Source organism: Acipenser ruthenus, chromosome 26, assembly GCF_902713425.1.
Source record: "Acipenser ruthenus chromosome 26, fAciRut3.2 maternal haplotype, whole genome shotgun sequence".
In the NCBI taxonomy this organism is placed as follows: Eukaryota; Metazoa; Chordata; class Actinopteri; order Acipenseriformes; family Acipenseridae; genus Acipenser; species Acipenser ruthenus.
The window spans coordinates 23,389,938-23,404,913 of NC_081214.1; the positions used below are offsets into that span (position 1 = coordinate 23,389,938).

Consider the following 14,976-nt stretch of genomic DNA (forward strand, 5'->3'; position numbering starts at 1 on the left):
TGTGTACCAAGGTTACAATAAACTGCGTCTATAACAGTGGATGTGAATGGGAATTTGCGTTTTTTAAAAGTATGCAAAATGCCAGAGAGGGCTCGACCTAATGACTTAAACACCAACAGTATCTACCAGATCAATTGATCCGCCACCCCCCTCCCCCCCCCCCCCCCCCCCCCCCCCCCCCCCCCCCCCCGACACACACGCATTCTATAAGGCAGCTTGTTGAGGCCATTGGGAATAAAAAAAAATGATGTCACAATCACAAGATAATTGATCTCAGGATCTCCAGTAAATGGAAGTCATTACTTCCGTGTTCCAGACACCCATTTATCTATCTCAGGAAAACTGAAGATAATTGTTTCTGTTTTCTCGAGGTCCTGAGATCCCGCTGGCCTCAGGGAGCCGTCCTCGTACTTTCACCCCTGCTGCGCACAGAAAAGCGTATCACAACTGACAATCAACATCTGTTTATTATGTAATGGTAAAAAAAAAAAAAAAAATGCAGAAAATCTTGGATTAAAATGAAAAGCAACGAGAAGAAGAAAGACCAGGAACTGCAAAACAACAGCATTTTTTTCCCTTTTACATCAGGGGCTACTGGTACAGCACTTTGTTTTCAGTCCCTTCCTTGTACAAACAGGGTCTCGGATCAGGAATCGCTGATGGTTGCATTACCCCACCCAGCTGTTCCAGTGGCTTATACATCCTCTCGTCTGTTTAAGCTTCATCCACATCCTCCTTCTCATCCTCGCTGTCTGCCAGGCTGCTGTCTGTCGACTCGACTCCGGGATCCTCCGAAACGCTGCTCCCGTTCCCCTGGGCCGCCTCCTCTTCCTCCACAGGCCCCCCAGGCTCAGGGCTCCTTGCTGGGGGCTCTTCCGTGTTCTCCGTTGGGGGCTGGGGCCCATCTTCCTTGGGGGGCCCCTCCCCTTTGGGGGCCTCTTTCTCCACAGACACAGCCGAGTTGTCCCCCAGGAACGAGGACCATCCTTTCAGTCTCTCGTCCCGCTCCCTCGACGTCTCCTCAATCTGCGCAGAGAGGACATAAGAGATCATGCCAAACTACTAAGAGTCCTGCATTTCCTCTCTCTCTGCATGTAGGCGTGTCTCAACAGGTACAAAGCTGCACATGTCTGGGCACACTTAGACCCTCAGCTTACAGTTAAAACATAAAAAAACAGCAACTGAAAAAACATTTTTAAATGTATTTGAGTATTATTTTACACAGACTAATTCGGATCTGCACATTTCTCAATATTTCAAACAGGTTTATAGCTCATCACTGGAAGTGTTTTTGTTGAGCGGTTCTGTTCTGTATTGGAAAGCTGAAATGTTTGCTCTGTGTGAATGCAAGCTTACAGCACATGAAGGAGAGTGACGTAAGAGACAGTGAAGCTACCTTGTTTGATTATTATGAAAAGCACTTTTAAAGTGCATGAAAACATTAACAGGAGAGGAACACGACTCCTACTTTACCTGGTAATCCGTCTTCCCGTCCCACAATTCTGCAGACAGCTTTCGTCCCCCGAACCAGCGACCATTTAGAGCCAGCTGGCAGACATCCGCCTCCTCAGGCTCTTTGAAAGCTACTGAAGCCACTCCGTCCGGGTGCCTCTGAGACCAGAAACCAGGGGGGGTGTTAAAGTAGCACAGGGGTCAGGGGCGGGAGTTAAGGGGCTACACAAAACTAAAACCATTGTTAATGGGCTGGGAAATGGGTCAGACAGATATACATATGAACGTGGCTCTGGGGATGCAGGTACAGAATAGAAAATAAAATATAGGACAGGGATAGAAATAAGACTCTTGTTGCACAGCATTTTTATTTATTCCTGGAGTTACTGAGAATTTAATAAGACACACCTGAGCTTGTTACCTGTGCACTGTGGCTAATCAATCTTAAAACCTGGAATAAGGGAAGCTGCTATGCAATAGGAGTCTTATTACCATCCCTGTAATATAATACTGCCCACAATGGAAAATCAGACCCAATCAGCCTCCATACTCACATCGAAAATGAGGACTTTCTTGACTTGGCCAAACTTCTCGCACTCTGTCCTCAGGTCCTCTCCGATCTCATTCAGCACCAGCGGATCCTCCTGTGAAACACACAAGCATTCGGACTCTGATCATCCGTCTGCCTCACCACCTCAATGAACCAAGCCTGCCCCGCTGGGAGCACGACCCAAAAAAAACACTGACAGTGACAGACAAGTGGACCCTGAGTTCAACTAAACCCAACAGGACCATTTCCACTGGTCTGGAATCCGTGGGATAAAGGGTTTAAGAGAGCAGTGCCATGTGTGAAAACAGCAACACAGTCTATTGAGGAGGAGTTTTACAAATGAGCTGCTGGCATTTCAGCAGGAAACAATAAATACAGTCTAATAAATTACTGTAGTAAACACCCTCCAACAACACCCACAAAGTCAGGGATTTTATTTTATTGGTATGTATTGCCCACATTTTGTTCTTCTCCATAACATATAGAACACAAAATAAATGGTTGTTTTTTTACTGTGAGTAACTGCCACAGAAAAAACGTGCTACTGCATCGTAAAACTGGATACTTCTTTACATGAGAGAGCAAGTCACGAGACACTAACACATTCCCTGCAGAACAGGACTGCAGGAGATCACTCAGAAACTGATCCTGTGTCCACTGAAGACCACCTGGGGCCCGTCCCAGGCTGATGCAGTCATTACTCTAGTGACATTTCCTACCGTATAGAATGTATCACCATCACGTATTGAAAACTGTCAATGAAGCGAATAGCAATCACATGGGTTCAAGTTGCGTCGATTGTGCAATATTTAGATTGTGTGGTTAGAAGAGCTCAAACAAGGAAGGTAGAAATTGTGCAACACTGGGGTCTTAGACCTAGCTGTAACTTGTTTGGACTGGCAGGCATCTGACTCAGGTGCAGATCTAAACATCTGAAAGCCCTTGTATTCAAGTACCATATTTTAAAGTCCTTTATGTTACTGAGCACTGCTCTAAGATAAACTAATTGCACACAGGTGCTTTAGTTCCATTATCTGCAGAGCGGACCTCAAAATACAAGCGGGCTTGATCAAGTGTTTGTTCTAAGAGAACCTGCTTGAAACGGACAAACATGATGGGAACAGAGAAAGAATAACATACGGCATCCGCACACAGTTCATGCAGGGGCCAGCTACTAATAACATAATGCATCAACATGAGATACTGTAAGATGGGCTTGAAAAGCAATGCAGCATTACAAACTGGGGGACGATGAATTCTGATTCATTTCTAAAACATGCAAACCCATCACAAGAAGCGGTTCATTTCAACACAACCTGTAGTTTATGAATGACAGCAACATCATAGTTGAACAACTATACAATAAAAACGATTGGATTTATAGTATAATGATTTCTATTATACACCATTCGATTTGAACGATACACTGCTGTATAAACGAGACACTCAGGCGAACACAAATATTTTTGATTATGGTCAAATCGAGCAGGGAAGATTCATTCTGCTGTTATAATTTTTTCCAATACAAACTATTCATAGCAATTTCAAGTTAACATAGGAATACAGCTCAAATTTCAGTCCAGCTATTTTAGTAGAACGCACTGCATGTACCAGAGTCCTTGAAACTGACACGATCTCCCTTCCAGTTTGAAATTAAATACACCTTCATTTAACTGTCAGTATAAACTTCTCAAAACTGGTCTCGTTGCTCAACAATCATTAAGAGCTTAAAACACCGGTACAACTACAAAGTGATTTTATACTTAAAAACACACAACTGCGGGCCTCGAAACTGTAATTCAAATTAAAATGCTGTAATTGAACTCGTCTGCTGGGTAAAGTTCCCCTGAACTAAAGAACGAAACGCAGCGTCTGTATAAATTTTGACACACCTCAAATTCCACAGTCATACCGCACACGAGGCCAGCCAGTTCTGCTGGATTTTACTCAAGTGATTATTAGCAATTAAAAAAAAAAAAAGAAAGAAAAGGTGTTTATTTAGTGACTCATAAGTGCGGTACGAATGTGGTTTCAGGCAGACAGTTAATAAATGACAGCACCATGAAGTGGAGGAGGGAGTGGGGATGCACAGAGCCCTGTTTTCAAGGGCATGAGTACTAAATGTAGAAAGTGAAACAGAGCAAGTGCCTTGAGACAGCAGACCTTCCAAGCAATGTGGGTGACAGAGAAGCAGCAGACTTCACTCATTCACACCATGCGTTACACAACCAGGCAATCGTTACTTTGTATAAAGCAGACATTTATTTTACACAGTTAAGGATTCTAGTTTAGGCACTGCGTGTTTTAATATACAGGGTGGTATCTGTACTTCAGTCATTTATTAACTCCTTATTTTTTTTGAAAGATAAAAAAATTCACCAGAAATGTACAAAACTGATAAATAAACAACGTGAGAAGGTTTAAGATATCTACAGAACTTTTAATCTGTTTGATAAAACTTTTAAATACTAGTTTTGTAAAGTCAAGATTATTTTTTTTTTATTATTTTATTTTTTTCCCCTTTCAAAAAACAGAGTTAAGTAGACTGGAGCACTATTGGTAAATAGTAAATATGACCCATTTTATATGCTGAATGCAATGATCAAACGTGTGCCAAAAGAAGAGTACGAAAGGAAATTTATAATTATGAGCAAACATATTTTAAGACAATTATTTCTCTTTTTTTTTCATTTTTCTCCCACTTTGGAATGCCCAATTATTATTATTTTCCTCCTTCACCGCGGCGATTCCCCACACAGCTCAGGGACCCGAGGCTCAGTGGGTGTCCTCCGATCCCACGAGCCAATCAGAGTCTTTTTACACCCAGGAACTCGAGAGCGGATGTCCGCAGGCTACCGGTCTCTGGAGGACAAGGACCAGCCCAGCAAATCTCCGCCCCCATGCTCACTCTGCGCCACAGAGCGATGAGGAGAAACAGTCTAAACAGAATCCCACCTCGCCAACGCCAATGCGGAGCCCCGCAGTCCCCAACGAAACCCGGCTGCGCTCGCACAACCAGGATTCGTACCTGCGATCTCTGTTTGCATGACTCACCTGCATACCACACGGCAGTGCTTTCACCAGGTGAGCCATTCGGGGACCTCCCTTATTTTTCTTTTTTGTTTGCAAAAATACTGCCCCCTCCTGGTTAATTCTGTACTTACTTTTGCTAACATATCAAAACACTCTAAAGCAGATCATTATGATCAGTTGCTTCAGTCCCAAATGGTCTTACACATGTTAATTTCACCAACTAACATTGATATATTTTAAGTGAAGGGGGGCTGTTAGAATGATTCACACTGTGGCTGTACCCATCGCCAAAGATCATGACGTATTTAATAAGCGCACAGCTGCGCCCGGTTGTCCTGTCTGGAACGGTGGCGATACTGAGCCTACCTCAAAGTCCTTGGGATGGAACATGTTCCTGATGATAAGAACCCGCTCGTGCCTCAGTCGAGCCTCGCCTGGCTTCTTCTCTGGCTTCCAGTCCAGCTGCCTGGGAGTGGGGAGAGATGTTAAATATACTGACATACGCAACACAAGCCTGCCGCGTTACTGAGACAGGAGAGGAGATGAAACTGGCTTCCCCTTGTGCGGCACCCACTCTCGTTTTTGCTCAAGGCTAAAACAAGACCCACTTGCCCTTTGCGGTTGCTTCCAGTCTCTCCCAGTAAAACTGCTTTGTAATGGTGGAACTGTATGAAAGACCATCCCTGCACCGCATTATATTTCAATACCAGTTGTGATGTGGACCACCAAGAACTGGGCTGAGAAAACCCAACCCAGAGAGTGAAGGACGTCCACCCACCCCACCTACTCAAACTCAACAGCTGCAGTTTTAAAAGCATACTTCTGTTGCCTCAGGAGCCTCTTGCGGTAGTCTTTGTTCTTCTTCTTCTTCTTGCTGGAGTCGTACTGGCCCTTGAGCTCGAAATGCGCTGCCTCCACGTGCAGCCTGTACCCCCGGATCTCAGACTCATCGATCAGCTTCTCCGCCAGCTCCACCGACTCCTTCTACAGAACAAGGGCACGGAGCCAGCAATCAGAGGGTTTGCAGGGGTAACAGCGGGGCTGGAAATAAGACTCCCATTGCACAGCACTATGATCCATTCCTGGTTTTGCTGTGTGTTTAATAAGACCCTCCAGCTTGTTACTGATGCACTGTGGGTAATCAAGCTCATATTAAAACCTGGAATGGGTGACACTGCTATGCAATGGGAGTCTTACTTCCCATCCCTGATTAAGCAATGCCATTTTTTCCTCTTTTCAATTCCTTTTTAAAATGATTTCCCAATTCCAATTCCTTTGAAGGAATTGATATTTTAGAGACGTAATAATTGTTGTGATTGCTCAAGTGCTTTCATTTGAAGCCAGTGTATCTGACTAACAGTGACTTCAATTGAAGTAATTTGTTGCCACACGTCAGGACACCAAAACTCTGGATCCACTGAAAATCAACATCCCTGGGCTCCCTTCTATGACAGCTGGGGAGCTAAAGACAGCATGGGCTTTGCTCTGATGGGATCTGGAACTTCAGTCTTTGAATAACTGTGTAACTGACTGTGCCAGCACACAAGATCAAGCTGGTTACTGACCTTGAGATAACAACACAGCCCGTCTCCCTTCTGGTTCCCTTGGTTATCCCTGTAGAGCTTCACTTTATACTCCTCTGTGATGGGGTCTCGCATGATAATCCCACACTTGGACATGACCTCCACAAACTCATCAGGGGTGATATCCAGCGGTAAGCCTGACAGAGAAACAGCCAGTCAGAACGAGAAACAGAGAGAGAGAGATGAAGGACAGAGAGACAGGCAGGCAGGCAGGCAAACAGAATCACTTTGACAGAACAGCAGACCAAAACACAAAGACAGAGGTGTCAAACCTGCCATTCAGATACATTCATAAGGTTGTTTCTACAGAAAAAAAAATAAATCACTAGTCTTAACGAGTCTACTGTATTGTGTAACAGTCACATACTGCAATACAGATAAGACTTTATGTGGCACTATATACAGTAATAGCTGTTATTAAAGCTACCTGAATTAAGCGGTCATCTGATTTTACAAGCCAGACTTTGAGTTTCTCTGCTGTCTAGGCCCGTGACTCCCTGTGGTGCCCAGTTGTATGTGTCTAGCTGTCTAGGCTCATCACAGATCTGACTTGGTATTACTGGCAGCGAGGCCAGTGATCTTGCTTACCCGACACGTAGACATTCGTGTTTTTCCCTTCGTCCACATCAAACCAACCTGCAAAACAAAGCAGCTTTTAATAATCATACACAGTAAAAATAATAAGTAATTAAAAAGCAGCATTCTTGTTGTCACTAAAGATTTCAGTAGAGTATCCACACTCAGGATAACTCCAGCTCCATACTCTTTGCTGCATATTCAGCACTGGACTGTGGCGAGTGACGCGAGGTGCCTGACTTTACTGTAACTAAAGATTAAAAGCTGAGCTCCTCACCCGGATCGCATTTCCGCTTCTCTCCTTTCTGTTTGCCCTCTTTAGCCTGTGAAGCCTCAGCGCCATCTGCTGGTGGTTTCTTGGCATCCCCACCCTGGGTAGCAGGGCCCGGCTGATCAGCCGAGGCAGGCGTGCTCTCAGACTCCTCCGTATTGAAGCCATAGTTGGCGTGATAAGCTGCCAGAAAGTCTTCTGTTAACTGCAGGGTGAGATTTGAAGCAAGACTGCAAAAGCCTGAAGCACAAAGTGAACATTAACACCATAATGTTCACTCACGTTAGTCAACAGGGATGGAAATAAGACTCCCACTGCACAGCAGTTTGATCCATTCCTGGTTTTACTATGTGTTTAATGAGACCCCCCAGCTTGCTACTGATGCACTGTGGGTAATCAAGCACATATTAAAACCTGGAATGGGTGAAACTGCTACGCAATAGGAGTCTTATTGCCATCCCAGAGTCAAGTAAAAAAAATTGCAAGGGACGACTGTGAAGCCCTATGGTGGATAGTTCAGTATGATCCCTTAAACAGGACCAATAAAATGAGACGCAGTAAAGCTACTGACATTAGGGGCCAGATAGCTGCAGAAACACCTTTCAACTATTATAAAAATCACTCAGAGCATCCCTTTCAATCCCACATTATCTTCCACGATTGTTTTTTCCCCGCATTCTCTATGGTGGTTTATATGAACTGGATGCATGCGCTGGATACTGAGACATGTCCAAGAGCTCTGGTCATATACACACCTTCGGGAACCATGCCCTCTTTTCGTGGTCCCAGTCATACACCGTCCCGTCTTCAGGATCCACGTAGGTGTTGGGGTCCTCTCCGCCCCCCTCCTCCCGGCTCCCCCCGTACAGCTGCTGCAATCGCAGCTGCTCGTGGAATTCGTTGTTTCCATCAGATTTGCCGCTCATCTATCCGTGGACCAAACAACACACATGGGGAGGGAAAAAAGGCGTGTTTATTTAACTGAAATACCAACCAAAAAGCTTAAGGGGTCTTGAAATCGTCTTTGTTTTGCATTATTATTAACACCTGGTTCTCCTGACGAAGAGGACGATCACACCTCGCATGTACGCCTTTTTTAATCGCTAGTTATATCTGCAGTCTTTGGGGGATGCGTTTTAAATTGTTGCGGGGTACAACAACTTTAAATGCACGTATAACTACCTAACACCTTGCATAGTCTTTACTGACAACCATATATTCAACATTGAAAATACGATGATTCGAAATGGGCAGCGAAGATAGACGTACCGTAAACTGTAACTTACTTAATGAATATATGACAGCTATTTGTTTAACTACCTCTATATATACGTTAATATTAACCAACATTTACAATAAACACAACTCGATTATGAGGAAAAAACTAGTGTCAAAACCTGACAGTAAAATGCACAAAACCGTTGTATACAAAGTAAATAACACCGTACAAATACACACAACATTGTGATTTACAACACACTGTCGCAAACGGATTATACTGACAATGTTCCCATCTTGCACAGTTAAGTGTTTACTACTATTAGTGTCTTAATTACCTCAGAGTTTGAAAGAAATACCCGGACCTTCACTAAGGAGCAAGGAGCACGCGGAAATACTTCCGAGGTCGTAGGGAGGAACTTCCTGTACTGTAGTCTGTGGACACCACATGGTTACAGAGGCTGGCTAGTTATCTGAATGACAAGGATTATATAATTATTTATTTCTTAGCAGACACCCTTATCCAGGGCGACTTACAATTGTTAGAAGGTATCACATTATACATTATTTCACATTATACAGATATCACATTATTTTTTACATACAATTACCCATTTATACAGTTGGGTTTTTACTGGAGCAATCTAGGTAAAGTACCTTGCTCAAGGGTACAACAGCAGTGTCCCCCACTGGGGATTGAACCCACGACCCTCCGGTCAAGAGTCCAGAGCCCTAACCACTACTCCCTGCTAATCCGTGGTAAGTGACGGGAAACGGGTCAGAGTGGCAATTGCTAGAAGCTGTTTTTTATTTCATTTTCTCGTTTATCAAGCCAGTTTTACATAGGGAGGAGGCACTTTTGGGAAACCCTAAATTCGTGTCATAAAAATGAAACAACTCATGTGATTAGCATATCTTCAAGGGTCTGTAGTAGATCAGATGCTCCACACGGTGGCAGCACAGTCCTTTTGGTAAATAGGCACTCAAAGTTAGTGTTAGTTCCCTACCTGCGGATTGAACTAACAGAAGTGTGTGCTACATGTGGATCAGGCTATTCTCTGTGAGCCCGTAATAAATGCATCAGTGCATACATAACCAAATACCCAGTCTTGCTTTCAGATTGACACTGAAAACTAATTTAGGTGTTTATGTGTCTGTGCTGTTAATTGAAACTCAACTCAACCAACGCAAAACTGCACGTCTGCTATGTTTGTAAATCACTGATAAATGTAGCAGCAAACCCTGGAGGAGTTGAAAGAGCATTGCGGAATTGTTATATTATTTACGCACTCTGTTTGTAATAAATGCACATGCTTTTCAGAGTGGATGCTCATGCATTGTGGTGAAATAGGATAGCACTTTCTGTCCAGTAAATGACTGGATTGATTTTCAATGACTCGCTGCCTTTGAGTTATCGATATGAAGGGACTATAACTGAAGCTCACGAGCCAGTGTCGCAGTACGCAGCTGAATTCTCCAAAGTTAATGCGCCCGTTAATATGAATTTTCACGAGCAGAACATTACCGGGTTCCATTTGCCTCGGAGCAATCAAGTCTTTTTTTATTTGTAATTTATTTAAAAAAAATGTTGCCCCAAAAGCGATTGAGGTAAACTGAAAGATAAATGCTCCATATAAAACGAGCCTGTCGATGAAAACCAGCAGCACAGCAACAAGCTGCATGCTTACAGATGCTCATCCGATTATTGGATTGAGTTACAAGGAGTGGATCCAATTAAGAAGGACGGCATCGCTACCAGCCTGCATCTCTTAAACCAGGGGTAGCGATGGAGGTCAATTCAATAGTGAAGGGTCTGGCTGGAATAAGGTCCTGCGATGGAATGGATTGGAAGGGCCAAGGTTGCCTAGCCCTGTCTTAACCTTTCGTTTGCTCTGATAATGTCAGTCCTTCTCTCTAAACAGAAGCACAACACTACGTGTTACACAAGCTTGCTAGTACTAATTCGTTCTGTATAATTCGGTTAATCAGTTAACTAAACAGCCAAATGCGCTTGGCAATAAACCAGTCCCAGATGAAGGGTGGAGAGCAAGTTTAAACTTGGGTTGCGATCGCAAGCTGCCTGCGACACAACCTATTGCAATGCAGACTTGTGATTTAACTTTTTTTGTTTTGTGTTGTTAGCTAAGGCTAGATGGAGAGTCTATTCTGCTGTTATTTAGAGGTATATGAACGTGGTCAAACAGTTGGTTATATTTTAACGGATGTGCTTTGAATGGGTTAAATCAGTGAAGGAAGGCAAGCACTTGTGAGGAGAAGAGTACACATAGGGCAGCAGTGTGGAGTAGTGGTTAGGGCTCTGGACTCCTGACCAGAGGGTTGTGGGTTCAATCCCCAGTGGGGGACACTGCTGTTGTACCCTTGAGCAAGGTACTTTACCTAGATTGCTCCAGTAAAAACCCAACTGTATAAATGGGGAATTGTATGTAAAAATAATGTGATATCTGTATAATGTGAAATAATGTGATATGTTGTAACAATTGTAAGTCGCCCTGGATAAGGGCGTCTGCTAAGAAATAAATAATAATAATAATAACTGCACATTGCTTCATTAAACTCAGCCGTGCGCAAACAGTATTGACTGTTCAATCCAGTCTAATCCATCTGGAAAGAGCTATGACAGAGACAGGTATATTTTACTGTATGGCTTTTCTCTGTGTACGATGCAGTGGGGTGTAGCCATGGATGTCCTATCCCATCATGAATATGTATGTGTCGGACTCTAGTTATCTCATTGGGATCCCACTGCAGCTGCCTAATTCATAAAAAAAAGAAAACGCTGAAAGAAAAACAAAGTGCGCATTTTCTGTCACACCGTACTAATTTCATACAGCGTCGTTCATGCATCCCAGGACGCTTTCCAAAATCGATTCTACAAAACTAACCAAAAGCCTCGTCAAAAAGGCAAGTCTTAGCCTAAACTTAGAAATGTCTCTGCATACTTAATTAAACTGTGATGAGAATTCTACCCTAAAGCAATTTATTATATTGTATAGCTATGTACACTATCGGCAGTGTTAAACAGAAAAAAATAAATGCTCTCTTATTTTCCGATTGCTTTTATTACAGTGCCTGTATTAATGGGGGGGGGGGGGGGGTTACAAGCACATCAAACCCTAACAAGACATTTCTTGAGCGCACTCCCATTTCTTGTTTCTCGGCTTTCGCACTGCGGTGATTTCACTCCTTCATCTCTGTATCTCGCTCTGCACCACTCAGTTAAACATCGTGCCACTGCAGCAGAAACAGTCTAATCCAGGACTGAATGCACTTTATCATGGGGAACTGCCTTCAATTAGGAGGAATAATCACTGTGCTTTGCGTGGTCGCAAGAGATAATCCATTTTCAGTCAATCGGCACATTCTATAACAAGCAAAGTACCTTCAACTTCAAGACAAATCTTTCGATTCAATCTTGATGGATGTTTCCTAACTTGTGAGAATGGGAATTGTTCAGTCGCCATCTGCTCTTTTTAGAGATGCATTTGGGAAACTCTCCCTGTCTGCACAGATATCTATTTATAGCAGATGCAATCAGAAACCTATTTCCTAATCCAATACCAGACAGGTAGTAATCAACGCTCAATATCAAAATATAAACTCTTGGCAAAACATTTCAAATAGAAACATCAATATTTAATAAGTTATGACTAGGCCAGGCTGTTAATTAAGACTCGCTGACCCCCATCAGCCTGCATTAATAATGTTAGGAACACACTGAGACCTGAATGAACCCTCTTGCGTGTTGAGGGAGGCCAGTGATTGCACAGAGACCGGGGGCCAGTGTAAAGTGGGTTTCCCGGAGGCACCTGTTTCCGGATGTGCGGGTGTTCCTCCCCGGGCATGTTGCAGGCACTCCTGACCAGCGTCCTGGCGATCAGGATGTAGTAGACGGAGATGATGGCAAGAGGGACGAGGTAGAAGGTGAGGAAGCAGAGCAGCGAGTGAATCTCCTGCAGGGCTCTCTCTGAGACCGGGTAGGGCGCACACGTCTCGAAGGTGCTGCTGATTCCCATGACATTGAACGAATACAGGTCTGAGAAGACAGCCTCCGGGACTGCGAACAGCATGGACAGCATCCAGATACATCCCACCTTGCAGATGGTCCACAGCACCGCGTCCGAGCCCTGCAGGTCCATCGGCCTGACGATCGCTCTGTACCTGAAATGAGACACAGCCACCCGGCTCACTGCAGGCAGCAGGAATCGCAGACTAGCAAGGAAACACATCTCACAGTCTTGGATGGGTTCTGTTTTGTTCACATTTTGCATAGCGCACAGTGACACTCATGGCCAAATGTACTTGCAGGGTTTTATTTTCCTATGTATACTGAGCATCAAAAGAAACTTATCACTTATATTTGAGCATCAAAAGAAACATCACTTATATTTGGATAAAATTCACTAGATGTGATTGAAAAATGACAAACTCTGTTTTAGAGCAGGTGCAGTGACTTTTTATTGTGCTGATTAACAATTGACCTCATGAAGATGCTGCAAAATGATCTGACGATCTTGGGCAGGTGTTGTGACTCTTGGTCTCCCAGTTCATGGCCTGTCATTGACAGAGTGTGTCTGGTTATACTGTCTCACCAGGTTTGAAATTGCTGACTGTGAGCACCCAAGATGGCGAGCCAAAGTACGCTGCCCTAGTCCAGCCTCCAACATGCCGATTGCACAAAGGCGCTGCTCTCTTGACAGACATGGCATACTGTTTTTTTCTGTGATTTTCTTTATTGCTTGCAATTTAACAGCTGAAATCACTCCATATCCAGTTCCAATCAACTGTCTCACTAATTAGGTGATGAAGTGCATATGCTTCAGTCAGAGTCACTCAAGCGTGTCATGGTCAAGGATGAATGATTAAAAAGAAACCAAAAAACATTTCGTCAATGACCATCATTTATATACCTTATTTCGAAAATAAATGTGTTATAATAGTGCTAAGTCTCTTTTGATGCTCGGTATATTATTGCTAAGGAAACGGTGCCCCCAACCCCCAGCGACTGATAACCATTTTTCTTTTACAAAACAAAAGGGGGACGCATGATATTATGATGAAATTGTACCTACATTCCCAAACTGGATGTTTTCAGCTAATATAACTGCATGTTCATTTCTTCTTTAACATTGACTGAATGATACATTCCGAAGAGGTCAACCCGAGCAAAAACTAGAGGAGCTTGAATACAAAATGATGCATTCTTCAGCTTCGTTTGACCTTTCTGTGGCAGAATTCATTCAAAATTTATAGAGGCACTACGCTTGCAAAAGTCATTTTGCAATGTCCCCACGCTTTTCCCGCGGTTCGGGGGTGTGCCCCTGTTGGAAAGAGACATTTCCTAGAAACTAAAACAGTAATTACTGCTCTTCTGTATTTGTATGGATTGAATGAACCCTTCATTGACACGGAGAAGAAAAGCTAATTAAAGAAAAATAATAATTTACTAATCATCCATCCTGATCACAATCCCAGTTTTAAAAGTGATAAATCTCGTTAAATGCAGATCAAAAAACTAATAAGTTACTGTTTGAAAAAAACAGACCATAGCGGTGCCTGGATTGTTATGAGTTCCGAGGACTGGGGTGATAACAACAGAAGCTAAACAGAGAAAGTGAATCCGTCACTGGGACCGCTCACCGACTGAGGCCAGCTGGATGAAAAGAGATGATCTTGCAGCCAGCTCTGCCAAAGAGCCCAGTATCAGCAAAGTAGCGACTGGCGTCCACCGGCACGCAGGTCAGCAAAAGCAGCAGGTCTCCCACAGCCAGGCTGGCAATAAAGATGTTGGGGGCTGTCTGCATGGACTTGACCGTGAAAAACACTTTAATCAGGATGACGTTTCCTAGGAGACCCACAGCGATGATGGTGCCGTAGACAGACAGGACCGTGCAGAGAACGGCCTGTGCAACGGGCGCTTCTTGAGCTGGCCCGCTGTCCAAGGTGCTGAAATTCTGAGCGCTGCTTGAATCACCGGGCTCGGCGCTGCTGGATGTTGTCGAAGTCTCTTTGGAAGAGCTCATGGGGAAAGTCACAATCTTCAAAATAATATCGTGAATCTCAATTAAAACTGTCTTTTACCACAGACTGTTTTTTTGTTTTTTTTAACACAATGGAACTGCTACACATACTTTAAAAAAGGTTCTGTGTGGGTTAATGCTTACTTCAGATCTGCAAGCCAGCCCAGCGTGTAGTTAAGCAGACTTCTTGTCTCGTGGTGTAAAGTAAGAACGGGTACAAAGTGGGTGGAGCATCTGCTGATTGGTGACAGACGC

The 14,976-nt window shown here is 43.7% G+C and overlaps 2 protein-coding genes across 2 annotated transcripts; both read right to left on the minus strand.

The window, feature by feature from the left end:
- Positions 1-144: 144 nt before the first annotated feature.
- On the minus strand, positions 145-9,155 carry LOC117430322 (HIV Tat-specific factor 1 homolog). Its single transcript, XM_034050253.3, has 10 exons — positions 9,022-9,155; positions 8,221-8,391; positions 7,472-7,670; positions 7,207-7,254; positions 6,601-6,755; positions 5,856-6,019; positions 5,402-5,501; positions 2,007-2,096; positions 1,474-1,611; positions 145-1,026 (listed from the first exon to the last, which is right to left on the minus strand). The coding sequence occupies exons 2-10, from the start codon at positions 8,389-8,391 to the stop codon at positions 715-717; spliced, it is 1,377 nt and encodes a 458-aa protein (XP_033906144.3). The 5' UTR covers positions 9,022-9,155; the 3' UTR covers positions 145-714.
- A 3,196-nt stretch (positions 9,156-12,351) lies between these two features.
- On the minus strand, positions 12,352-14,724 carry LOC117412464 (phe13-bombesin receptor-like). Its single transcript, XM_059000526.1, has 2 exons — positions 14,346-14,724; positions 12,352-12,890 (listed from the first exon to the last, which is right to left on the minus strand). Exons 1-2 carry the CDS (start codon positions 14,722-14,724, stop codon positions 12,352-12,354), a joined length of 918 nt encoding a protein of 305 aa, XP_058856509.1.
- Between the last annotated feature and the right edge of the window lie 252 nt (positions 14,725-14,976).

Coding starts and splice junctions, on each gene's coding strand:
- LOC117430322 (XM_034050253.3), bottom strand. CDS start 8,391: ATGAGCGGCAAATCTGATGGAAACAACGAATTCCACGAGCAGCTGCGA. Junction 6,020..6,600: donor GGCTGTGTTGTTATCTCAAG/GTCAGTAACCAG, acceptor CTTGTTCTGTAG/AAGGAGTCGGTGGAGCTGGC. Junction 1,027..1,473: donor ACGGGAAGACGGATTACCAG/GTAAAGTAGGAG, acceptor CTCTCTGCGCAG/ATTGAGGAGACGTCGAGGGA.
- LOC117412464 (XM_059000526.1), bottom strand. CDS start 14,724: ATGAGCTCTTCCAAAGAGACTTCGACAACATCCAGCAGCGCCGAGCCC. Junction 12,891..14,345: donor TTTTCATCCAGCTGGCCTCA/GTCGGTGAGCGG, acceptor TGCTGCCTGCAG/TGAGCCGGGTGGCTGTGTCT.